Source organism: Electrophorus electricus, chromosome 19, assembly GCF_041902795.1.
Source record: "Electrophorus electricus isolate QZ-2024a chromosome 19, ASM4190279v1, whole genome shotgun sequence".
Classification (NCBI taxonomy): domain Eukaryota; kingdom Metazoa; phylum Chordata; class Actinopteri; order Gymnotiformes; family Gymnotidae; genus Electrophorus; species Electrophorus electricus.
The window spans coordinates 18,531,331-18,557,500 of NC_137515.1; the positions used below are offsets into that span (position 1 = coordinate 18,531,331).

The 26,170-nt window shown below is 43.4% G+C and overlaps 3 protein-coding genes and 1 long non-coding RNA gene across 18 annotated transcripts in view; 2 read left to right on the plus strand and 2 right to left on the minus strand.

Moving 5' to 3' along the window:
• The window catches only part of cltca (clathrin, heavy chain a (Hc)), a 37,732-nt gene extending 28,936 nt beyond the window's left edge, over window positions 1-8,796 (plus strand). Inside the window, exons 29-33 of one of the 2 annotated variants that reach the window (XM_035535969.2) lie at window positions 419-589; window positions 3,248-3,469; window positions 5,147-5,167; window positions 7,528-7,603; window positions 8,280-8,796. In XM_035535969.2, the coding sequence (XP_035391862.2) occupies window positions 419-589; window positions 3,248-3,469; window positions 5,147-5,167; window positions 7,528-7,603; window positions 8,280-8,419 (630 nt within the window). In that variant the 3' untranslated portion in view covers window positions 8,420-8,796. The remainder of the gene's footprint in view (window positions 1-418; window positions 590-3,247; window positions 3,470-5,146; window positions 5,168-7,527; window positions 7,604-8,279) is intronic. The other variant, XM_035535971.2, reaches the window with a different exon arrangement.
• Window positions 8,797-10,112: 1,316 nt separating this feature from the next.
• ptrh2 (peptidyl-tRNA hydrolase 2) lies at window positions 10,113-11,034 on the minus strand. Of its 2 annotated transcripts, none has more exons than XM_027022135.2 (2): window positions 10,960-11,034; window positions 10,113-10,748 (listed from the first exon to the last, which is right to left on the minus strand). In XM_027022135.2, exon 2 carries the CDS (start codon window positions 10,731-10,733, stop codon window positions 10,245-10,247), a length of 489 nt encoding a protein of 162 aa, XP_026877936.1. In that variant the 5' UTR covers window positions 10,734-10,748; window positions 10,960-11,034; the 3' UTR covers window positions 10,113-10,244. The 2 variants fall into 2 exon arrangements, with proteins under 2 accessions (XP_026877936.1, XP_026877935.1); XM_027022134.3 differs by having other exon boundaries at window positions 10,842-10,977.
• A 3,052-nt stretch (window positions 11,035-14,086) lies between these two features.
• Window positions 14,087-18,157, minus strand: LOC145652384 (uncharacterized). The gene is made up of 3 exons (XR_014118614.1): window positions 18,036-18,157; window positions 14,318-14,414; window positions 14,087-14,223 (listed from the first exon to the last, which is right to left on the minus strand). It is a non-coding gene; the product is annotated as an uncharacterized LOC145652384 (long non-coding RNA).
• LOC113584897 (vacuole membrane protein 1-like) overlaps window positions 17,815-26,170 on the plus strand; it is a 46,715-nt gene continuing 38,359 nt past the window's right edge. For 3 of the 13 annotated variants that reach the window (XR_014118613.1, XR_014118612.1, XM_081702107.1), the window contains exon 1: window positions 18,123-18,263. The gene's annotated coding sequence lies outside the window, so the exon portion shown is untranslated. Of the gene's footprint in view, window positions 18,264-23,605 lie in introns of those variants that run through there. The other 10 variants (XM_081702111.1, XM_081702109.1, XR_014118610.1 and 7 more) reach the window with 8 other exon arrangements.

Below are 26,170 nucleotides of genomic sequence, written 5' to 3' on the forward strand. Positions count from 1 at the left end.
GTGGAGAGTCTCTTTCTAACTGGCTTCTATTATGCTAACAAATTCTTTGTTACCTTAGCATTAATTTCATGTGAATTTATCTTGGCTCTTCAGATAGCATTATGAAATTAATTGCTTAAGTACTTAGTGACTAGAGTGAAGAACCAGCTATAGTTCTATAGCTATAATAGCTTTTTGCATTAGAGGCCCAAATGTTCAGTACTGTAGCAGACCTTTTTCATGCAACGTTTGTCAGTGAGCCATGCCCCCATTCTTTACTGGTTAGTTTCTGGTGACCGGTGTAACAATAGTTCTGGAAATAACCTTTTTATGTACTATTTCATGTATTTGTAAAGCTATTTCATGTATTTCTTTTCTTAGAGTTGAAAACTCTAAGAACACATGAAAGATTTTGTTTTTCTTGCCAACCCAATCACAGGCACTTCGGACGTCTATAGACGCATATGATAACTTTGACAACATCTCATTGGCCCAGCGGCTAGAGAAACACGAGCTCATCGAGTTTAGAAGAATTGCTGCCTACCTCTTCAAAGGCAACAACCGCTGGAAGCAGAGTGTGGAACTCTGCAAAAAAGACAAACTCTACAAGGTATGTGATATTTACAAAACAAAAGGGAAAAAAACACTTTACTTATTCATTGGCTTTTTGGTTTGGTCATTCCTTGTAATTCCTTGCATGATCCCAGAGTTACAATCTCTTCACAGACGGATTTGGTTTTGTATTGGTTAAGTCTTTGTCAGACGTTTTGAAGCCTGACGCATGTTGGTTTGGAGTTTTATGGCAGGTCCAAATGGCCCCGTATCCTAAATACGATTATAGCCTTTGTTACCATGGCAACCATGGGTTTGCTCTCTTTAGAATCCCCCAGGACTCATCAGATGATTCCCATGAACTTTCCCACCATCGGTCCAGTATGCTCATTACTCTGGGAGAGAACACTAAAAATGAGAGCTCTGTGGCATGTCATGTAATTAGTTTGAGGTTCTGTCTTGTATGCAAATCAAGCAATAAAGAAGAATATTATAATTATTTTATAAAGTAAAAAGCAGTTTGGGAAGTGCATGCGCGCGTGCGACTGCTTAGTCCTACAGTTGTGCAAAGTGTCCAAAAGAAGAAAAAAACATCTTCAGTTAGGACTATGCAGAGAAATTGTGTAAAGTCTTTGTGTTATAAGATGGCGGTATGTATCGACACAGCAGCTCTGTGATTTCCTTTGTGATTGTTCAGTCTAGCGAATCTTATCTACATTCGTCAAATCTTACAAATGTAGGATTACAGAGTATTCATGCTGTCACATCTGAATTTCTGCACTTGCTGACATGTCAGAGGATATAGTTAAGGCTCTGTTATGTCTGTGATTTGTTATCGGCTACAACAAGAGGCGGAGGTGGAGATGACACTGGAAAAAGTGAAGCTGTCAGTCCTGTACCATTAGAACAAAGGAAGGGTTATGCATTTATGTGCATGAATTAGTATGCTCTGGGTTTGGAGTATCTGACGGTTAAGTGCAGTCCTTTCTACCTTCCACATGAGTTTACCTTTATGGTTACTGATGTGTATATCCCATCTGCGAGAGAGAGATAGATAGAGAGATAGATAGATAGATAGATGGATAGATAGATATATAAATAAATAAAAATCATATATAATCTCTAACACACACCTAGCTCTTGGTCTCATGTAGCTATCCCGAAACAGTTCATATTATAGATAAATCCATGCTGATTTAAAGTACTCCCTGAATTTGAGCACCACATTAAATGTACTACCAAAAATTTACACTAGACACAGTCTATTCAATGATTGTGAATGGGTACCACCAATCACATTTAGGGCAGACAAAACTACTTATATTTGTTCTTAACTCTGGCACAGACCCCCCCCCCCCCCCCTCAGGAAAAAATGCTCTACTCATCACAAAGCGTGTTAAAACATCGCCTGAGGGAGCTTCTCCCAGCTGCAGAATTGCTTTGAAAGGACAAATTGGGATATTTTTGAACACCAGGACTTGGAACACTTCAACCGTACTCTGCTACATTAAGAATGATGTCGACAATGTCATGGTCGACAAGCGTATCTGGATGTATCCCAACAAGAAGCAGTGGCTGTCAAAGCAGGTCCAAATTATACTTGAGGCCTGCAGCGATGCCTCCGGGTCTGGGGATGGAGCTCAGTGCAGTGCTGCCAGAGCTGTCTTAAAAAGAGCCATCAGAGAAGTTAAGCTAGCATGCAAGAGGAAGACTGAGGATCACGTTCCTGATGATACACGACGGGTTTGGCAAGGGCGTTCTGCACTTCACAAACTACATGTCCAGCAATCTCTTATTTTGTTTGCCCGTTTTAATGTGAAGGCATCTGATGCAGTCACAACACACTCACCAGCCAATAGCAACCACACCCTCACAGTGCAGGAACACGAAGTGAGGTGTGTGCTCAGAGTGGTGAATCCAAGAAACACTGCTGGACCTATTGGTGTGAGTGAAAGGGTGCTGAAGAAATGTGGACACCAGCTCTCCAATGTTTTCACAAAGATCTTCGAGCTGTTCCTGTCTCAGTCCATCGTTCCACCTTGCCCAAAGTCCGCCACAATCATCCAGTGACTACCACCCAATCGCACTTACACACATCCTGCAGCACAGCAGAACCTGTCTCATCCGCATCCAACCTTTGACTTTCACCAGTTTGCATCAAATAGCTGAAATAGATCTACAGAGGATGGCCCAGTATGAAGCGTTATAGCTACATCTCCCCATCTTGAATTGGGGAGTTATGAGGCTGCTCTTTGTATACTTACAAACTCCAGTCAGCCTTAATACCATTAGTCTGAGCAGGTTGTCCACCAACAGACTTGTCTTAGCAGACTTGGGTCTTTCTCTGCCTACCTGTCACCGAATTGACTGACCACTCGATCAATTAAAGTAGGTCCCCACTTACCCTCCATGCTCCTACTCAGCTGTGTTGAGCCCCCTGTACACTCATGACTACACCCCTGCTCATTTGGTTTGTGTTGAGAACCAGAGAATTTCTGTGTGTTTGGCTGTGAAAATTAATAGTTAAAGGATGTCAGATACACCTATACTTTATATAATCACCGTCTGTGTTGGGTTAGGGTTTAAACCCTAGAGTAGACTCAAAAACTAACTTTGGTCTGTGCGTGGCCCTGTAAAATGTTTTCAGGCATAACTGCCCCCCTTTGTGTACTGTAGCTGAACGGTTTGGAGTAAAGTCCCACCACTTTGTTCCCAGGATGCCATGCAGTACGCATCTGAGTCAAAGGACATAGAGCTGGCGGAGGAGCTGCTCCAGTGGTTCCTGCAGGAGGAGAAGAAGGAGTGCTTTGCAGCCTGCCTCTTCACCTGCTACGACCTGCTGCGGCCCGACGTGGTGCTTGAGACCGCCTGGAGGCATAACCTCATGGACTTCTCCATGCCGTACTTCATCCAAGTGATGAGGGAGTACCTCAGCAAGGTAAGCGTGCTCAGGAAGTCGGAGATGCAAAGCGGGAACCTCTGCACTCATTTTAGTTTAGTCAAACATGCAGTGCCATGTATTTGGGTAGAACCTAATCTGCCCTTTTGATGGGCTTCAGGTGAGCTTGATGGTCTTACGTGACCTGTAACATGCAACCTTCACGCGCCGCCCAAGGCGTTGTTGGGTGTTCACACACTGAGCTGAAATCAGCCATGTGTGGTCTATGCATAGAAAACTGCTTAAAAAACAAAAAACAAAAAACCTAATTTTCAGTGATGCATGAGAAAGTTAAATATTGAATGTCAGATGCAAACTGTAGGCGCTGGAGGAATTTGGAAGATTGGTTACATTCTTAAGAATCATAGAATATAAGAATTTTGACCCCTGAGATATCTGGTGGCTCAACTTCTTGATCTTAATATCTAATGAATATCCTGATACTAACAAATGTGATCAAACTACTGATTTTACATTGTCAACTAAAAACATTTTAGTCATGCAGTTTAATCCTCTTTCATGAGGCTTCTTCTACTCCATTTACCACCAGCGTTTCATTGAATGCATCAATATCAAGACCTCGCATGACTTGAGGTCTCACTCTCAATTGTCTAAGAATGGCTGCATTGACACTCCCCCTCCCCCTCCTCCAAAACGCCAGGATGTACGTGCAGACAGAGAACAACTGGACTCTCCAGTCTGCTTATGTACATCAGTTTAATGTTCTTGAAAAAGTTCCTCCAGCTAGCTCCATTGAGTATGTTTAGAGTTGGGTTCAGAGTTCTAGAGGAATCGCAGGGTGGGAACTAAAACTGAGTTGGGTGGGGCAGTGCCAAAGACAACAGTTGCTCCAGAAAAACCTTCACTAAAAACTAAGACCTTTCTAAATGTATAGCTCACCTATGTCAAAATCAAAAACCCTTTGAAAATTTGAGTGTTTCACATGCTTGTGAGTGCTTCTTTCAGGTGATTTGTCTAACATAAGCCTGTTTCAGTAATTTAACTTTGTTCACCTTTCCCCCTCACAAAAAGGTTGATAGTCTTCCAGAACTTCAGGTATATCTTTCATAGATTTACATTTTCACCAAAAAAGGACGGAATCACTCCCAAGTAAAATAAAACTACACATGGATTTAATCAGCAACCACTGATCACAATTAAAATGAAGATTTTCAGCTGTACTCAATGGTTCACACACTAAATATTTGTCAGACTATGATCAGCAAAACACAAATAAGTAAATGCTACATTAATTAATATTCTACCTCTGATAAAGTGAGTTCTCTGCTGTAATAAACAGTAGCTTGTTCATCTTAAGTGGTTTGTTCAAATTGTCACCCATTGATTGAGAATCTATGGGGATGGGATTTTGATGTGACAAACCTTTCCCAATCATTTGAAATGCTTCTGTAATGTTCAGTTTAAGAATCCTTTTAAGAAAGTCAGGGTGTATTATAACTTTGATATGAGTGATTGAATGTTCTAAAGTAGACAGTGTATAGCTTCTACAGTTGACCAGCTAGGTCTGAATTATGATAGTAAACCAGCTATTCAGTTTTGTTTCTTTTTGTGTCGCCCTGCTGTTGGGGTTGCCAGAGCTATTATTCCCTTGCTTCCAGTGTGTTATGGAAAATGTTTGTTTTCTTTCTAAGCTTCACCTCTTAAATTCCTTTTCAGGTTGATGCTATTAAGGATAAGGTGAAAGATATAGTTCTTTTTATTCATTTCCCTTGTTTTTCCTTTTGGCCTCATGAATTAAAACCTTAGCACTTTGCATGAGGTTTTATGTTTTTGCTAAACAGATGTTACACTGCTTCTTCTAAACCACATACATACACACTGGGCCAGATTCATAAAACCTGACAGTAACCACACTGTGCCATGCAAAATGTGCCACACAGTATTTTAATTCCTATTAATAGTTACCATGGTGATAATTTAATGCACTGGTGTCAACTTAGTGCTGTGCTAAATTAATCTGTGCCAGAGATAAAAGCCAATCAAAATGGACATATAAATGAGGCCAAACTCATTAAAGACCCACGCCAAGAAGCAAATGAATGAATAATCCCAGTCGTTACATCAATGGTACATTTGAACATGTCTAGTTGCATAAAAATGTAATAGTTTTTGTGCACTCCTACTATTGCAGATACAAAGTTTGCCATCATGCTCAGACCCAAAATGTGCCTTTTACATAGTCAGTTAGTCAAATACATGTCTGCAGAGTTTTGTTGATTATTTGCCTGTGTGACTAAATATTCTTAGAGAAAATATCATCCAGTTTACCAGGAAATTTACCATTCTGACAGATTCAGGTGGTATTTCTTTGCAGAGCAGTGTGCTATTAAGAATCGTTGATGTCATATGCAAATGAGGATAACACAGTAGCATTATATAGCATCCAAATGGTAAAATACACACACCAGTAATACACATTTATGAATGAGGAAATGTTACCTCTGCGCTAATTGCTGTTAACGTTACATTAAACCTGGTGGTAGGTTTTATGAATATGGCCCTTCTAAAAGTCACTTAAGTATTAGCCATGAACAGAGCCCTCACTGCAGTAGATATGTGGTTACTAATAGCATGATCCAGTCAGACGCATATGTGCAAAGGCATTTTGGAAAACCAGCATAGCAAGGTGCCCATGCAGAATACCCATCTCGGGAGTGGGGCTTTTAAGAGGGATTAATTGAAAACCGGCCTCCTTAGGAAGGATTGCCAGAAGCTAACACTGTTGTAGGGCCACATTCTTGGCCATGTGTTGCAGGTTTGTGGTGCCTACAGATATGCGGCTGTTATCCTGGCCGTTAACCTGTTTCTCCACCAGCCTCCCTAATGTAAACCCTGAGTCCCATTACCACATTACGCTTTCTACCCATTCTGTTCAAGTTCTTAACACACATGCTAACGGTAAATATGAAGGCTGTCCTTTTTTGTGTGGAAGAGGTGTTGGTAGTTTACAAACTGAACTTGGGGAGTAAAGGACTAGTATAGAAATTAGGTAAACCTTGAACTACTTGGGTGAGGGAATGATGCTTTGCTTACAAGCCCAGCTGAGGCAGTGGCAGTAAAACTATGCTAACTCGCTGTGAGGTGGAGTGTAAAGGTGGTCTACGTCTCTTAGTGGATGCACTGCTTAAATTTTGACAGTGGACATCTTGACACATGAATATTGTCCTCCAGCGGTTCAGCTCTACTTCCATATGCCGAGTTATTTACTGCTGCTAAGCTCATAAGTGTCATATTGCTTCTTGACAGTGTTGCAGATGGTTGGTTTTGACACACCTGAAGTTCTGGGTGTGTGGCAGATTTATCTAAGATGTCCTGCTCGTCTGGTACTTTGTGGGTCCTAATGTTGAGATAAAAGCAACAGACTCCAGATGTAAATGGCACGTCTGGAATCAACTCTAGAATCAACTCTAGACCTTGTGATTAGCTCTTTTGTGCATGAGCTAATGATGCAGTAATGCACAGCTGGCTTTGGAACAACTGAGCAACCAATTTCCTAATTATCTTCTATCCCTAAAAGGCCCATATGTAAACTGGGCTATAATTGCATTCTTCACCCAACATGGACATGCACACCCTCAAATTAAAGTTGATGGCCTGAACTCGTTTTAAAACCTGTGGGCTATAATACAAAGCCAAACCAGCAGGAATGGTCAGTGTCCAATTACTTCTGGATTGCACTGTATGCTCATCCCAGTTCAGATTGTGTAGTTCATCGTAGGAGGGATTCCTGTGCGTCATGGGTTTGGTTTCCTGTGAATGAATTCTGTTCGGGAATGTTGCAGTTAAAGAATGACGGGAGCATGACCTCTGCAAATTCCCTCTTTATAGATTTGAATACGCCTTGTTCTTGGCTAAAAATCATATGTAAATTTGCCAAGTTTCATCTGAAAACTAGAATAAGGGAAATTACGTTGCCAGGTATAGTCCCATCAATCAGTTATATTAAATGCTTGAACTTGCTCATTTAAGGTCATTGACTAACTACATTTGAGACCTTTACAGTTAACATGTCTGTTTTCTCCCTTGTGATTGCTCAGGTGGACAAGCTGGAAACATCTGAGTCTTTAAGGAAGCAAGAAGAGCAGGCCACAGAGACGCAACCCATTGTTTATGGTGAGATCTGCTTCTGTAGTGTAGCCCAGCCAGATGTAGGCTCAAGGATACAGCCCTCTCACACGCAGGTCGGCTTAGCCGGGCCTTGCCGTTGGCCTCATCTGGTCAGCTGCTTTTTTTTATCCATGACTAAAGTCTGATTCATGCTTAGTCAGATGTAGTTCTGGAAACTTTTAGAAAAAAACAGACTTCTGTAAGCCTGGAGTGTTCATGGTTTTACAGAACAGGGTGTGCTTAGAAGTTTGTACACTGTCCATCAAACAGGCATGGTAAACAGGAAGCAGTAATGGGTGATCATGTGCATTTTGTTGTTGATCTGTTTAAACAAATAGCAGCACACTTTCCCTGCGTCTCTGTAGTCCTGGCAGGAGTTGTCTTACAGGTGAGGGGACGCGTTATGACAACCTCTCCTGAAGCGCGTTCATCTCCACGCAGCACCTCCCAGTGTGTCTCCTATAGGGGTCACAACTCCCACCAGTTCCTTCCCCCATCCATAGCTCACTTCAGAAGTGCTTTTCCTGCCTTCTCGAGGCTTTGGAAGCCTGTTCAGATTGGAGGATAAAGCAGTCATAGCATTTGGTGGTGGTGATGGTGACTGTTGTTGTCTGAAGCTACAGCTTGGTATCTTCCATCTCTGGCACTGTCTGACCTTTGCCCTTCACCGTCTCCTCCGCAGGCACACCCCAGCTGATGCTGACCGCGGGCCCTAGCGTGGCAGTACCCCCCCAGCAGGCCTACAGCTACGGCTACTCAGCACCAGCCGGCTACGCCCAGGCTCCTCCGCCTCCTCAGCCAGGCTTCAGCTACGGCATATAAGGACAACACCCCCCCCCCCCCCCCCCCCCACACCGCTTGGTTTGGCCTGGACCCTCTATCCATACCCCCCGTCCCCAGTACTTCACCAGCCTCAGCTGTCTTCAACTTGCGTCTGAAGATAAGAGCAAAGTTATTCCAGTACTTTTTAAAAAAAAATTTTTTTTTTCCTTTTTTCCTGTTATGAAGGACTCATTTTATTTCTATATTGTCCAAAAAATAAAAGATTTAATCGCAGGAATTATTTTTTTCCACATTCCATATATCTGTTAGAATTTGTTTTTCTTTTTCATTTTATTTTTAAGGGGAATGGTTTATGAACATGAGGACTTACGGGAAGACTAAATTGTCTCTTAAATAAAAGTCTGTTGTGAAGCGTCTGATTTGCACTCTATAGTGAGAAGACTGATGTAGAATCTCATTCTCGTGTGTGTGAGCAGCTTCTTCAGTCCGTCTGTAAAATGCATTTAACTGTTTGTTTACTGTTCTTTGAACAAACAATGTTCCAAAAGATTTGAAAACCCTGACTGCCATGAACAAACACTACTCAAAAAAGCCAGTAATGCTTTCAATACAGGGGTTTGTGGTGCTCTTCATGTATTGGAAAAGGATTATCAATGCATACAGACAATATAACTTAGAAAGTGAGTTTATCCTTTTCCTGACCTGTGTAGGTTTCCCTGATTAAAACTAGAAATCATCACTTGGTCCTCCTCCTCCTCCTCCCCTGTTTACAATGTTACAGATGGCCTTCCTTGTGCAGTACCCAGTGCTCTTGGTGTAGAAGCATTCCAGAGGGGTTATTACAGAGAATACTATTATATAGGCCCGTGTGTGTGTTTTACTAACAGTCCCTCTAATCATGATTGTGTGCGTGCGTGTTTGTGGATGGGTCAGCTATCATGGTGTTTTGGTCACCTCCTCAAGTGTACAGAGAGATTATAAAATATTCATCAAATGGCCATGACCGTTTCAATCTGCATTTAGAGAAGAAAAGAATTGTCAGTGTGGTAAATGCACAAGTGTAACACATTTCTCTACACCCTATACACTATATTAATCATGCATAAAATGGATAACTATGACTCTCCCAACCACATTAAAAATAAAAGATTCATGTCCAAGAAAACCCGAGTACACTTCTACACAGCATGTTCTGCTCCAGTCATTCTGTTTCACTTGTACCACTGCTGGGACAGTAACCTGCCTTTGTCATTACTAATGTTTAGACTGTTTTCCTTGCACCATACTCAGTGGACAGCACTTTAACTCTGCATTGCTTGTCAGTGAAACTCGGTTGCAATCTGTAATGAGTTAAAGTAACTTTCCCAATTTATGTTTATGGCCCATTTTCCTGAGGGCAGTTTGGAATCCGTGCACGTTTTGAGATTTGATGTACATATTGGTACATAAACGTGGAAGGAGACATTAAGGGATTGGGGCTCACCCAAGCTGTGGCTAGAGTTTGTGCTCCAGGTCTCCACTGGGTATGGGAGAGAAGTCACCTATTTTGAAATTTGATGTTCAAGGTTAAAAATGCTTTAGAATCTAGAATTATAGAGAGCTGCCTGATTTAACCTGAAGCTAGAAGACCCATCTCTGTACATACACACTTACAATGCAAACAAAATGTACTCATATATACTCATAAACAAGTGAATTAATTGCTTCTTAAAATAAATGGTCAAACAACAAATCTGTCTCATGTTAATTTTAATCCAGAAATTAATCACAAATATCCAACACTTTACAATTTATGCCAACAAAAGTTTAAAAAAAAAAAAAAAAAACTTCCAGAAAGTCACACACCAGCAGTTCAGTTCAACATCTAGTAAAGTTTCAAGTGACCTGTTACTTTGTCCACAAGCTCAGCGGGTCCTGGTCCAACCCCAAGAACCGTCCTGGAACCTGGAGCAATTTGGGTTCTTCCAGCATCCTGAATAAGGCTGACCGTCAGCCCAAGCTCTTTAGCATGAATCAGCAGCTCCTGCAGACAGTCCTCATCGGGTGCCTTGACCACTACCTTGGGCTGGCCGCAGTACTCCCACTGTTTGAGCAGGTCAGGACTTCTGTGCTGGACCTGCCTGTAGGCAGACACTGCTGCGTGAGAGCACTGGGCTGCCACTTTGCCTCTGCCCATTTTGAGGTCGGTCCGAACTACCAGGATCATTTTGACTTCGCCGTGCTCCCCCAGCGTGCTCGCCTCGTCTCCGAGAGCTGCCAGCGCGCCCCGACCACGGAGGTGCCAGCCGAGGAAAAGTCCACAACCGACACCGGCCACGATCCCCAAAGACAACGAGCCGTAACACGAGTCCATTCCGAAACCTAGAGGCTAGCGTTAAAAAGGGATGCAGTTAATGAATCATACCCAGAAAACAGTAGCGCCATGGCTAACTCTAAATGAAGAAAACTTCTGATTACTAACTGCTTTCAAAGTTGGCTGCTAGCTCACTGACGTTAACCGCTGTATTGAGGAGTCGTGATGATCAAAGCTCATGTGAGGTCACTACATCTTATACATCCAAAATAGAAAACGTCCTCACCGTACTACGGCGTCGCCACTTTCTAGTGTACTATGAAACCCGTCCCGTCCTGATGACATCACTGTCGGGGGTGGACCCTGCCCGAGCCTACAGCTCATATCCATTACATGGGAGGTTTGCAAACCTGCATAGGCTCTGCTTGAATGACAAACGTATCGTCCTAATTTTGCGAATCATACATTCAAATGGAACCACGCAACTAAAATACGTACATAATATTTTATTTATACATAAGAGCAGGATATGTAATAGTAACATTTTAGCCACATAAAGAAAATGTTCCAGAAAATGTTTCACAGTGGTTGAGTTTGACTTTACGTGCTATTACACTGCAACTGGATTGTCTGTGCAAGTCAATTGTCATACTATCCAAATGCTGCAGTGTCTGTTAGTAATCTATCCTAGATTGATTCACTGCTACCGCAGGAGCGGAGATGCATGCCTCATATCTAGCGCTGCAGCAGGCAAAGCGGAAGGCCAGAAATACTGATGATTATAGCTCCCAACTAGTGCTACAAAGCGTTTGGCATATTAGGACATGGTTATCAATACAACTAACTGGGCGCTGCAGTTTCTCCATGCGTGTCGGGTGGAAATACTGACGGAGACAGGGTCCACCTGGGTGACGAGCAGGACGTGGGTCTTCTGCTGTATTTAGGCTGTTGTAGGGGTTTGCTGTGCTGCTGTGTGTAAGATGATGTAGGGGTTTGCTGTGTGTAGTCTGTTGTTGGGGTTTGCTGTGCTGCTGTGTGTAAGATGTTGTAGGGGTTTTCTGGGCTGCTGTGTGTAAGATGATGTAGGGGTTTGCTGTGTGTAGGCTGTTGTAAGGGGTGTCCAAGAGTGCAGGCATATAACTGCTGGAACTCTTCTTACTCAGTCTGTGAGGATAAAGTGGCAAGGCATGAACGACTCAGGTGCGTATACTTGTTAGCACTTCAGCCAAGCTTTCTATATGTAAAAAAGTAGCGGCACTATTTCACTTCAAATCTAACAAGTCCGACTTTCATATGTAGTGTGATGGGATAAAGGACATGGTGCGGATAGGGTTTTGATATTTGTTGGTGATTTATTTTCAGTATACTCCTGAAGTACTGAAAACTTTAACACAGTGCTTGGAAAAGTTCATTTACTTTAGTGAACAATCTGATTTAAATGTTCGTTTTATTTTTGTTAGTTAATCCTTGGTTTGCAGTTTAGGATAAATCCTGGTTATCAGGTTTAAAAAGACCTAAGCATAGTCCTTTAAAAAAAAATAAGATTAGAGCTTTTTTTTTTTTTTTTAGAATTTCTTTCTAGCAGGAGCCTCCACCTCTCTTGTTTCAAGGCTACGTAATTTAGTCAATTTATGGATTTCCAGTTTAGAGTCACCATTAGACTAGAAATATATACAAGATTGGTCTTAATCCTGCCGATGAATCCTGCCCTTAGTGCTAGTTTGTATACACAATGACAGTCTTATGTGGGTTCAGTGCTTCTGTTGTTTTTACTGCAAGTCTGTAGCAACCTCTGAGCAAACTCATAATAATATCATTGTGTCTTGTTGTATGGGTGATGGAGCTGAGGAGCTGCTTAGTGTTCTGCTCAACAGAGTTCACTGGCACCTTTTAAATATAATGAGGTCACTATCGCCTGTGTATGGCACAAATGCGCACTGCGCACTCCACCGTGAGGCCCCATTAAGGGGCCGCATTAACTGATCTGCTTTGAAACCTGTGTTACACTTGCTCCACTGAGCCCAAGGGCCTGACCTTAATTTAAGGCTGACAGTTTTAAAGTCAAATTTCCTGTCATTCTATTGGCTGAAAACCTAAAGAGAACTTATGAGTTAATTTACTTTTAGTTGTGATGTATTTTCATAGAGAGAGAGAGAGAGAGAGAGAGAGAGAGAGAGAGAGCGAGAGAGAGTGAAAGAGAGTGAATGTCTTAAGCAGAAGGATTTGTGTGTGGGCTGTACTGATAAACCTGTATACAACAGAGAGTCTGTTCTTGAGTCTCAGGCATGTCAGAGTCAGGGCACTGGACCCAACCACGGTTGTCTTTTAAAGGCCAGTGTTTGTGCCTGAAGGAAATCTAATCCTAGCGACACACTTCACCTACTACTGCTCATCTACTGTAAGATTATCTCTAAAGTATCTCACCAAAGTCCTGCCTTCCTTGGTTTGTGTGCTTCCTGTTTTAAGTTCCTCTTTGAACTACTGTATTAGTCCTCTCATGTTCTCAGTTTTTAAAAGGTTATTTTGGATGCCACTTTCAGGCAAAGGGTGAGTTCGACTTGTGTTCAGTGACTGTGAGATGGAAGTGTGGTATTTGCTATTTTGGGTCAGTTATTGTAGCAGTTGGTCATAGGCACAGTCTTCAAAAATCACACGTGTCATTCACATCCAGGTAAAGGTGCTTTCCATAAAGCCCTGCTGCACCAACACAGAACTTGCAAAAGGTGTTGGAGAATATTACAGTGACACACAATTTCAACTGGTCCTTTTTAGATTAAATAAACACTCAACAGACTCTCAGTAACATCATCAATGTAGCAGGAGAGAAGCATCTGATTACATTCAGAAGATTAATCAAGAAACGTTAACAGTGTAAATAATGTTGTTTATAATCTGATAAATTCACTTGTTTTTCACTTTATTTGGAGTGTTCATATCTGTTGATGTTAACCTGAGAAATCACTGAACATGTAACATGTATAATAAACATCCTCATGGCACACTCAACAAGGTGTTATAAACATACTAATGACAACATTCTGTAATTGGATTTTAATTGTCTTGGGTTCGGGTTGGGATTAGGGTCAGCGTGAGGGTTGTATTAGGTTTTGGATTAAGGATAAAATTGAGATTAGGATTAGGTGTTGGGTTGAGGATAAGATTGGTTAGAGGTCTGATTGCTGGTTTCACGTATCAGTAAACTTGACTGCGATTGTATCCAAACTCTCCTCTGATTCATCCATGACAACGTTACAGAGTTTATTTTGAGTGGTTCTTTATAGATGAATAATAAAGCGTTACCAATGTTACTGTCATCTGCCTCTAGTAAATGAAGATCATTTATCATTGTAAATTATACCACCTTCACTCACAGGAAAATGCTGGAAAAGCCGTGAGTGTGTAGCTCTCGAGGTGCGTGATTATGAAGGGTTACCTTCTCACCCAGTGCCTGGCTTTTTGAGAAGGAAACTCCAGAGGTGAGACCCCTGAAGTGAGACCCCATGACAGTCTCTCGTGTAAAACCAGGCAGATTGTTGCTTGTACAGAGACACTAAAAAGAAAGAAAGAAAATAGACAAGCTCGGTAATTAATGAATTCTTTCTTTCTTTCCTGAGGAGGTGGCTGAGCAGTGTGAGCGTTCTCACAGGAGAGTGGGTGGGTGTTGATAAACAGCAGTGGAAAGTCTGCTACTGAGGAGATGGATAATCCCTGGAGACACTCAGAAGTGTCCTGCAATGGAACCTGAAAACAGAGGACCACAAAGGAAATCTCTTCATTTTAATGGCTGTTAATCCTCCGTGATTAATTTATTTAGTTCACAGGATGCTTTATAGGACACAGAAACCAAAATAAAACTTTATCAAAGTAAAACAGGATTTAAATTCCTGATTCAGCATTTGGTGTATGTGATGTGAAGATGGCTGTGAGACTAATTGTGTGTGTTAGGGGAACTGGAGAATATACACAAACACAAACATAAATGGACAATATACAAAAACACAAACATAACTGGAGATTATACACAAACACAACAGACTCTTCATAAGACACTTTTTTGTGAAGAGACAGGGCAAAACATACTTGCCCCCTCTTTGAAATGAGCTGAGCAGGTGAACTGAGTCAGAACTTTCACTATCTAATTGATTTAGCTTGTTAAATACTTAAATCTCTGTACAAAAAGGAGAGGAGCTAAGAAAGAATGTGCCAAGCAGACAGATTTAAGTTTACCAAAGACGTCATGCTACAGGTGTTTACTTCTGTGCCAGGGATGGTCCATTACCAGCTGCACAGCCATCCAGTGGCAAGCATTGTTTTGAAAATAACTCACGGGTGAAAGATGTAAAAGGAACGTGACCTGAACTCTGAACTCAACAGATCTACATTCTCAATGACACCGGCAGCACTGGATATAGGCCAAATCCGCCAATTAAAAATACACATATGATTTTTATCTGCTGATTGGGCTGTAGCAATATTTTGGTGCATTACTAAATTATTGTGTATATTATGTCATATTTGGTTCATGTATTGCATCCCAAAATGTCAGTTAGAGAATCTCTGCTTACATCTCACTATATCTAATAAAATCTGGTCACGAGGGGTAGGAGCGTGGAGCAGTGGCACTCTTAACATGTCTGTCTCTTTGTTTTCTGTGTGGTTGGGAATGGCTATGGCTGTGCATTCCTGCACATGCTCGTGCACGTGTTGGGATGATGCATCTCTGTGAGGTGAGACTCACGCTTGTGCTGAGTGGGATGGCCTGTTCACATTCCTGCCTGCTTCCTCCTGTGACGGACCACGTTAGAAGGTGAAGGGAACTGCCCTTGTGTTCACAAAACCCTCTTCAGAAGAGCTTCCGTTTGACTCAGGCAAACATCATGGGCCACAATACCTTTACAACAGCAGAACTAAGAACGATGACCTGGTTCCTCTCCCATTTACAGCATATGGCAGTCGCCCTCATCCAGAGATATATTTCTCACTGTGATAGTACATGTGCTCCCTGGAAACTGAACCCTTGACCTCAGTGTTGCTAACACCTTGCCCTACCTGAACTACAGGAGAACTCTCTCTTCCTGTCCCTGACCTCGATGCTGACCAATCACAGGCAAGTATTAGCTCACATATGGAGAGTAGGAGAGATAACATTCTCCTCCAGGAAGGCTCAGCTCAAACACGTGCGACGGCAAAAGGAAGCACGTGCCAATCGGAGCCTACTCCCTGGCGGATAGCTGCCATCTGATGGGAACGCCTGACTAACCTGTGGAAAACTGCAGTAACTAAATTTCGAGACAATGGGGTAAAAATGTCTTAAGTAGGAGTATTTATGACAAGTTAAGTTTTTACCAACACTTTCAGTCGCTTTCTGACCCTTTGTAATGCATGTTGTGCTTTGTGTTAAGATGTCCCCTTTTTAGATACTTTGCATGCGTCATAATTGTAAGTGGCTTTGGATAAAAGCGTCAGCTAAATGGCATAACGTGAAGTCTTGGTGCCTCCTTGAAGCTACTCTCCTGCACACGGTGATGCTCTGATAGAATAAATTTTCCGCCAGAAGCTGATGCCCTTTGTTTCAGCGTTGGGTGAGTGAGAACCTTTTTTTTATTTTTTTTTATTTGAGCGGTTCATGTGGTGCTGTGAGAATGATATGGAGGTGTTTCTTCTCTGACTAACGGCAGCTGTCTCCGCCCACAGACTGCAGGCAGGCCCTTTCCCTGATATTACTCGGAACTGACGTAAATGTTTCTCTGGAAAATAGGTCGAACATGCTCAGCTAGCCATGGAAGGATTCCATTTAATGGCAGATATATTTTAATGTTAAAATATCTTACGGTCACAATAGCTGCTGCCAGGAATGGATTTATTTTGCAGGTGCATGCCTATGTATATGTTCAAATATATACATGGTACAGTATAAAATTATGGTATTTAATTTTACTTAAGACACAAATAGTCCAGCAAAATATGGTAATATTTAGGCTAGTTGTTTGCCACCCTTTTTTTTTGTGAGGACGTTGTCCTCTCTGTGTGCAGTGGGTGAACTTTGAGCGTCTAGTTGATCCCGGCGGTCCGATCCGCTCTTGGTGTCGTGTGAAGGCCACTGGAAGTGGAGTGCAGGGAAAGACCCTCCACGACGTTAGCAGGACTCGGAGACTCACCTGTGTGTCTCCGTGCGTGTGCGCGTCACTGCGGTCTTTCCCAACACTTCCTCGCCAGGCTTGGGCAGGTCTGCACTGCACTGTTGGGCCCCTGAGCGAGACCCTTAACCCTCAATTACCCAAGTTGTACTCAGTCAGAATTGTAAGTCGCTTTGGATAAAAGTGTCAGCGAAATGCCATAAAGGTAAATAAATGTATCAGAGAACACAAGCTGAACTAGTGAGTACAACCCCCTCCAATCCCTGAGCCCGATTCAGTAAGGCGCACGCTAAAATGGTTACCACATGCTGTTGCGGTAGGATGATGTATGAGTGGCTCATGACAAATTCCTCACCCAAATGTTGGTTTTGCTCCATCTTTGAAATGTGCATGTTTTGCTTTGGCAAAACATGCTAACCCTGTTGTGAGGGACAGTACGAGATATAGAAAAAAAGAAACAAATCCATGTTCAACCTCCTTTCACGGTAATGATGACTGCAGAAAGTTCTCGACTGACATGTGAGTGAGAAAACGAGAGAGAGAGAGAGAGAGATAGAGAGAGAGATAGAGAGAGAGGTGGAGCGGAGGGGAGGGGCAGGTTGCGTGCGTGCGTGAGTGCGTGCGTGCGTGTGCGAGAGGGAGGGTCTTCTGAAGACACGGGAGGAAGTCCATGTGCTGTCTTCTGTTTTGCTGGAGCTACAAACTGTGGCAGACACCCCTAAAGTTCCCGTAATAATCCAAACCCGTAAATTTCTCTGCGAAAACAGCCTGCCCCCGTCACCGTAGGGCATCGGGCTGTCTGACGGGAAGTGGCACACAGAGAGACGGAGTGGGCGATTACGTGCAAGTGGAGGATCGAAAAAAGAAATGCAGTGAATGCGGAACGACTGAGGGTGTGCACGACTGTGTGTAAACACACGAGAGAGACAGCAGGAGGAGAGAGTGACAGATATGCTGAGAGAGGGGACACACACACACACACACACACACACACACACACACACACACGGTGCGATAGAGCTCGGCTTGCTGTCCTGCGCGCTGTGTTGTGTAAGACCTGGCAGGCTTTACTAGAATAACACTCTTATTCTCTCAGTGTTCTGAACTCTCTAACCCTCAGCTCTGTCCTCCCCACACTCAGCAACAGGCAACAGCAACTCGCACAGAGGTGCCCCTGGCTCTGCCTCGCTCTCTCGCTCCTCCTCCCTCCTCCCTCCCTCCCTACCTTGTGTCGCACTTTCTCTTTCCCCTCTGCCTGCACGCTTGTCCTGTCATTCTCCTGCGTCTTCAGAGCCCTCGTTCACGAAGCTTCGCACGGTGGCCCTGCGGGCGACTAGATGAACGTGCGTACCAGCGCGCGGGGCTCCTCGTTGACAGGACGTGCGTCTCCCGGGGCAGACGTGCGCGCGCGGTCTCCTGGCTCCCGTCGCTGGACACCTCGCTGCTCCACCTGGTGAGTGACACGTGCGACATCTGGACTCTGGGTTAAATGGCTCAGCACATTTGTCTGTGATGGGAATGGAAACGACGCAGCACGCCTCGTGCCTCTGCAGACCGTGCTTAGTGAAGTGCTCGTGCAGTGGACCTGTTGTTTACATAGTGGTTATGGGTGTATAAATAAAATGTCTGGATGTGAACATGGGTTGTGACATTGGGATATTCTAAATATGTATTGACCATAACATGATGATACTGATGATGCTGTGTGCTGATATAGGGAAGTGTTTGCGTCCCTGCTGTGTGCGCGTGTATGTATGTGTGTGTGCACGTGTTTTGTGCGCATGTGTATATGTGTGTGTGTGCGTGTGTGTGTGTGTGTGTGTGTGTGTGTGTGTGTGTGTGTGTGTGTGTGTGTGTGTGTGTGTGTGTCCATGTGTGTGTGTGTGTGTGTGTGTGTGTGTGTGTGTGTGTCCATGTGTGTGTGTGTGTGTGTGTGTGTGTGTGTGTTGGTAGGGTACATGGTGTTTGGGATCAGTTGTCATTTCACGAGCACTGTTGGAATGGACGAACTCACTGACCCTGAGCTTAGGGTCCTCCTTCTCACTCTCACATGCACCTCCCTCTCTCACTCCCTCCCATCCTCTCTCTCTCTCTCTCTCTCTCTCTCTCTCTCTCTCTCTCTCTCTCTCTCTCACACACACACACACACACACACACGCACACGCACACGCACACACGCACTCGCTCAGTCTCATTTTGTCGTACCCCCCCGTCTCATTTTCTCTTTTTTCTGGTCTGTGTTGCTGGGCTGATATATAGGGGTTGTCACTGGCCCAGAGAGCAGCTTAGATCCCTGCCGTCCCAAGCCGTGCAGGCCGTGAAGAATGTACGAGGCTACCTTTCTGCACTGGATGTAATCAGATAACTTTTTGAGGGACTTTTGGGAAGCGTCATGTGTGTTTTCAGATGGAGCCATGGCGCCATCTACTGGTGTGTTTTAGAAATACAATTAAAATGCAATTATGGGACACAATGTTCTCATGTTTATCTTGACACTCAGTCTGATTTGATAAAGTTGGGTCTCACATTGCAGACTTGTACGATGTGTTGTTCACACTATACATTTGTTAGTAATTTACTGCGTAATTTGATGCTCCATTTATTATGAACGTAGAGTAGTAGTCAAATATAAAATGTAAATAATTTGGGATCAAATGCAGTGTATTGTGTAAAGTACAGTGTGTATGTGTATGGGTGTGTATGCGTGTGTGCTGGGAAATTTGTAAGAGTGAAGGGGATGCCTATGGGTGTGTGTGTGTGTGTGTGTGTGTGTGTGTGTGTGTGTGTGTGTGTGTGTGTGTGTGTGGAGATGCGTATGGGTGAGTGTGTATATGTGTACAAATGGAGGCCTTTTCTGTTGGATTTTGTTTTGATTCTGGTCATTTATTATAGAATGTGTGGAGCTTTCGTTTAGCAGCCCAGTAGATGGCGCTGTTACACCAGCACGCAGCCCAGTAGATGGCGCTGTACATCAGCACGCAGCCCAGTAGATGGCGCTGTACTCCAGCACGTAGCGTGCCAGAAATTTGCTTTCGTGTGCAAGTGAAACTAGCGCAGATTATCTGAAGACTGCGTTTAACCCAGTTTAGGAGACTCTGCTTGTCTATGCAGTGACCCAGCGCTTTCGTAAACAGTTTCATGGACCTGTGTTACTGGCATTAAGTTGCTCACCACCACATGTGTTACAAACGCCCACCCTTTCCTGACACTTTTTGGCTATTTTATCACTCACACCTGTTTGAGGTGTATTTGATAGAGGTCCAGGTAACCCATGTGATGCTCCTGTTCCGGCCTGCTCCACCCCTGCTAACCTCTCGTTAGTTGGGTTGTGAGAGCGGGTGGGAGCAGGCGTTGCGCAGGCCAAATCCATCAGACTGGCCGCTGGTGGTGAAGTTTTTATGTGTGTTATTACCACTGGGTTGAGAGTGGTGTGATGCCCATAAATCCTCAGCCATCAGTGGTTTTGTGGTGAGACACCGCTGGTATTAAGGGTGTCTACATATGGCAGCGGAGTTGCAATATTCGCAAGTGTAAATAAATGTAAAGTGAACAGTGAGTGTATACACAAGTATTTAATTTTCTCTCTTTTCAACAGCAGTTACTGAAGACTTTGTAGACTTTTATAGTTTCCTTTGAGGAACTTGTAGAGATAAATGTCCCGTTTATGCCAACTTAAGGGCAACGGTAACCCTAAAGTTGAAATACCACAATCAATCAGTAGAGGGCGACATAATCACATATATGACTAACTGCTAAGCATCTTTTTTTAAATTTTTTTTTATAAGAGCCTACAGAGCGTATACTACACATCCACTGAATACACAGTTGAAAAATCAACTAACGTTATATATACGTTCAGCATTCCCATATTTCTCCATTAAACACATCCCTGTGTCTTTGATTTCTCCAGGTCTCTTTAACAAAAGGATTTTAAAGCTCCCCTGTTTATGTGGGAAGGAAATCATTAGTTGGTCTTGTGACTTTGCGATTGCTTTCTGATAGCTGTTATCTGCAGCACAGTCCTAAAGGTAACCGGAGGTGTTTCTCAGAATGTCAACCTCGTCCTCTCTCTGTCTCTCGCAAACAGAGGCCCTCCATCAGGATCATGTTTCAGTCGTAACATTCACTCCACGGCGTCTAAAGCTCCAAGCTTGCAGATCAGTTATTTTTCTTTGAGTTTCTAATTTCATTGCTGCCATAGTGACAGCTGACAAACAGATACATCGTTCAGGCCTTTTGAAAATGCCTTGCCACTGGAAATGACAAATCCTTAATTGTGACTGTCTGGAGCTTACGGATCGGCTCCTCTTTAAAGACGCTCCCAGGCCTGTAGTGTTTACAGCACTGATGCTGCAGTGTGTGATGGGGTTTGTCGCTGAACACGGAGAAGATGCCGATGAGTTCACATGAAAGAGACCCTGACTCAGCCAGCCAGCGGTCACTCTGCTGTGACGTTATTGTTGTCAGCGCTTAACGTGGAATCACCACCCAAAAATATAGCATCATTTACAGAGCTATTATATTCCACATTAAACACACGGTGTGCGTGCGTGGGTGGGTGGGTTTACATATATACCTGCTAGTTCCCCCAGACGTTTGCACACTCACACTGTGTGTGACAGAATGTAATTTGTGGTGTGTCACTATAAGCAGGTGTTTGTGGGCTATGGAGAGACAGCTGGAACAAGCGGAACACTAATCCTACCCACGCGAAGAAGAGGTTCACTGTTAACAGAGTGCTCACTGTCATGTCTGCTCGGGCTGCTGACATGGGCTAATTATAAAAGGACAATCATGTAGGTGAAGACCCAACGCTCCTCAACAAATGGGCTTTCTCCTTTTTCTCCTGCTGTGTTTTTTTTAGAATGTTAATTTGCATCTACGCTATAGGATTACACACTGCAGTGTGAAATATCTTTCACAAGATTCACAATTTAGTCGTGTAATATTCATTGGCAAATATCAGTCAACATAATTATATAATCAAGCTCATATAGCCTTTAATCTGACATCTGAAAACGCTTTGCAAAGTAAATCATAGTAATTACAAAGTAAAGCATATTAATTTTTAAGTAAAGAAAGGCATATTAATTACAAAGTAAATCATAATAATTACAAAGTAAATTAAATCATAGTAATTACACAGTAATCATAGTATTTACAAATTAAAGTAAATCATAGTAATTACAAAGTAAATCATAGTAATTACAAAGTGAAGCATAGTAATTACAAAATAAATCAGTAATTACAAAGTAAAGCATAGTAATTACAAAATAAATTATAGTAATTACAAAATAAAATAAAGCATAATTACAAAGTAAAGCATAGTAATTACAAAGTAAATCATAGTAATTACTAAGTAAAGAAAGGCTTAGTAATTACAAAGTAAAGCATAGTAAATACAAAGTAAAGTAAATCATAGTCATTTCAAAGTAAACCGTAGTAATTACAAAGTAAAGTAAATCATGGTAATTACAAAGTAAATTGTAGTAATTGATTGTAATTACCATGCCTTTCCTAAGTAAAGCATAGCGATTACAAAGTAAAGCATCATAATTACGAAGTAAAGCATCATAATTAAAAAGTCAATTAAAGCGTAGTGAATACAAATTAAAGTAAAACAGTAATGACAAATAAGCAAGTGTTTCTTTGTTTCTGTCTTGACGTTCCAGTAAGCAGTTCGCATAAACCACGCTGCAGCCATATCCAGAGCTGACCCTATGTTTACTAATAGAGAGCAGTCTGAATTGGATTAATGTACAGACCACCTCCCTGGGACGAGGTGGGTGTGTTCACGTGAAGGCGTGCTCATCCACGCAGCACATGGGCCAGAGGGCCCCTGCAGGCTAGGGAAGTGACACCCTACAGGAGGGTTCGGATAGAACTCGGCTAACTGAAACACGCCAAGTGCCCAGAAAAAACCACCCAGCCTGCCAGAGCTGAGTTAAACCTACTTTCACTCTAACCGATGTAATGTGCTTGAACTCACCCACTCTGAGAGTCAAAGGAGCCCTGTGCTGAACTTTGCCGTATGGTTTGATTAAGCCTGCCTTGTAATTGGAAACGTGTGTATCTGATGTCCCTTCTGGCTGTACAGAAAGGGGGAGGTTGGTGGCTTAAGGTTGGTCACATGATCAGGGACTCACATCCTTTTACCCCTCACTGTGCCCTGTGTACCACAATTAAAGCATTACCGCCCACACACACACACACACACACACACCTGTTGTATCTACACCCTCCTCACAATGGGCATCTCTAGTCTTGCGTGGTGCTTTGTATACTGGGCGGGTGTGAGGCACAGTACCCGGAGTTCAGATACCTGCTCACGGATCCGAAACTTTATCACACATGCTCCTCAGGAAGTGGGAGGGTCATGGGAGGAGAAGAGTTTGGTGTCGGTCCGTTTAGAAGGGTGATCTGACAGGTGTGTGAGTGTGTGTGTGTGTGTGTGTGTATATGTGTGTGTGTGTGCGTGTGTGTGCGTGTGCGTGTGTGTGCGTGTGCGTGTGTGTGTGTCTGTGTGTGTGCGTGTGTGTGTCTGTGTGCGTGTGTGTGTGTCTGTGTGTGTGCGTGTGTCTCTGTGTGCGTGTGTGTGTCTGTGTGTCTGTGTGTGTGTGTGTGTGTGTGTGTGTGTGTGTGTGTGTCTGTGTGTGTGCGTGTGTGTGTGCGTGTGTGTGTGTCTGTGTGTGTGTCTGTGTGTGTGTCTGTGTGCGTGCGTGTGCGTGCGTGTGTGCGTCTGTGTGCGTGTGTGTGTGCGTGTGTGTGTCTGTGTGTGTCTGTGTGTGTCTGTGTGTGTGCGTGTGTGTGCGTGCGTGTGTGTGTGCGTGTGTGTGTGTGTGTGTGTGTGCATTCTTTGTATTTGTGGTTTAAGTGTGTGTAGGCGGTGGGGTGTGTTGGGTACAGTCGGTGCCACTTCTGTCGTGTTGCATGTATTATGTCTGTTTGTGTTTGTACATTTTATTCCATGTTAAACCAAAGTACAGCACGCCAAGCAATGAAGCTGTGTCAGGGTGTAGCTGTGTCAGGGTGTAGCTGTGTCGGGGTGTAGCTGTGTCGGGGCGTAGCTGTGTCAGGGTGTAGCTGTGTTGGGGGCATTTTCGGGAACATGCCATCTCGCCCACGACAGAGCTGTGTGCCAGCATTCTAACAGAGGCTGTGAGCACAAGCCCTGTAAGTTTGACTGAAACTCAACCAAGTTTTATTTGCGCAGAACAGCTATTTGTACAAACTAGCATTCGGTTAATTTTACCCAAATGCCAGACTTTTCTGGGTAACTAGAAGTTAGTGGCAGGACTTGATTTATAGAGCATTTGGAAATTCCATCGACCAGCATTGCCATCCCTGTTCTGAGGACATTTCACTCCCTCCATGCAGCCGCAACGAGGACAAAAGACAAAAATCCTTCTATTCCAACAGGAAAATCATGAGTGTGAAACAAAAAAGCCTTGTTCTTTCATCCATTCATTCTTTCATTCATTCATTTGCTCATTCTTATGTTGGTCGATTGAGCCCGAAGCCATGATACTCAGCTACCAGCTTTCTGGGCAAAATGCTGGCTGTTCGTGTATATCAGTGACTGTGTGTGTGTGTGTGTGTGTGTGTGTGTGTGTGTGTTTAAGTTCTTGTGTATACATGCCCATTTTCGCAACTCTGCTGATTCATAGTTACTAATCTCATTCTTCAATTATCTGAAATATGTAACTAATCTGTTCAGGAAAGTGTAATTTTATTTCCTTACTCATTGGCAATAAGTAGCAGTTTGAATATTCGTTTTTAAAACCTATTTCTTTGTCATTTTCGTTTGCTAGAAATTATGTATAAACCTGAAATTTGTAGACCCTCTCTGTGTCTCGATGATCTCTGAAGACTGGGTCAGTAGCCGTGTTAGCTTTCTCATTCATCTGGCTGATTCATTATAGAAGCTGCAACGATATGAATCTTCAGCAACCTGGGAAAGTCTGAAAGAAGGGGACTCCCACGAGCCAGCCAAAAAGCTGAAAACTCCAAATAACTTTTCGTTTTACTTAACTCTATCTTCTTGACAGGAAATTGTCTTCTGTGCTGATTATTAATTGGAGTGAACGTGATCTCTGAGGTCTCACATCTCCGTGAGCAATGTATCTGGGGTGTGTGTGTGTGAGTGAGCATACATTTGTGCGTGGGTGGAGAAGCCTAGATGAGCTCATGTGGCTTTAAAGCCACACTGATAAATCACAGAACTCCCACCCTTGAGCCTTCTGTTCCCATGGCCCAGTGCTCCCACTGTCTGACTCCAGCGCATGGGCGACATCCCCACGCCGCCGCTTTAAAACGGGAGGAAAAGTGTCATGTAAAGGGGAAAGGCAGGGAAGGGTTTATTTTTAGCCCCTGTTTTTAAATGCAACTTTCATTGAATTGTTTTGTGTTCTGTTGTTTCAGTTAAGCTGTTTATATATATGCACACACACACACACACACACACACACACACACACACACACACAGGATTCGTGTAGGCGAGACAAGTGCAGTTTATTTATATAGTAGATGGAACACATTCACTGCATACAGACTCATCTCGTTTCAGTCATTCCAGAAATGTTTCAGGTCTTCCTCAGAGGAATTCCCTCTGAAGACACGTTAGGTGAAGGCAGGCTGGCGCAGTTTGGAAGTGCTTTAGAGGTAGAGGAGTCAGAGAGGAGGGGCAGAGGGCGGAGTCTGAGTGGGCGGACGGGGGTGGAGCCTGAGAGGCAGTGGGTGGTGCCTGAGGGGAGGGGGTGGAACCTGGGGCCTTATGGTCTTCAAAGCTGCTGACCTCCCTCGGCGTGGTTTTCTGTGCAGTAATGGCAGCAGCGAACCAACAGTCTGTCGAGAGGAAGCTGGAACTCCACCATCCTGCTCACAACGCTGGAGCTGCTCTCTTCCTCCTCCTCCTCCTCCTCTCCCAACCCCCTTCCTCTCTCACCTGTATCTCGGTCGTGATGCTGTGTTATGACTCTACTTGGGCACATATAAACCTGCCCTTGACCACTGTTCAGTCAAATCTCTGTTAGTTAAAAGGTTTAAGCTGTGAGCTGACAGCGAAGCTTCTGAATGTTAAAATCTTAACAAAGCTCTGGTTTAATGCTGTAATGTGTACTGGGGTAAGGAGCACTGGCTCTGTCAGAGTTGTGGGATGCATTTTCTTGGGGTAAATAAGACTGAATAAGACTACTGGAGGCAGGTACGATGGCAGAGGGGCGATGACAGGGTGCTTTCAGGGGAAAGACAGACAGACGGGGCAAGTTGCTGGGCAGAATACAGTGACTTTAATGTTAAACAGACTTTATTATTAAAGCTTAAAGAGTTGGTGTTTTATTTCTTTAAGGGATATCGATTG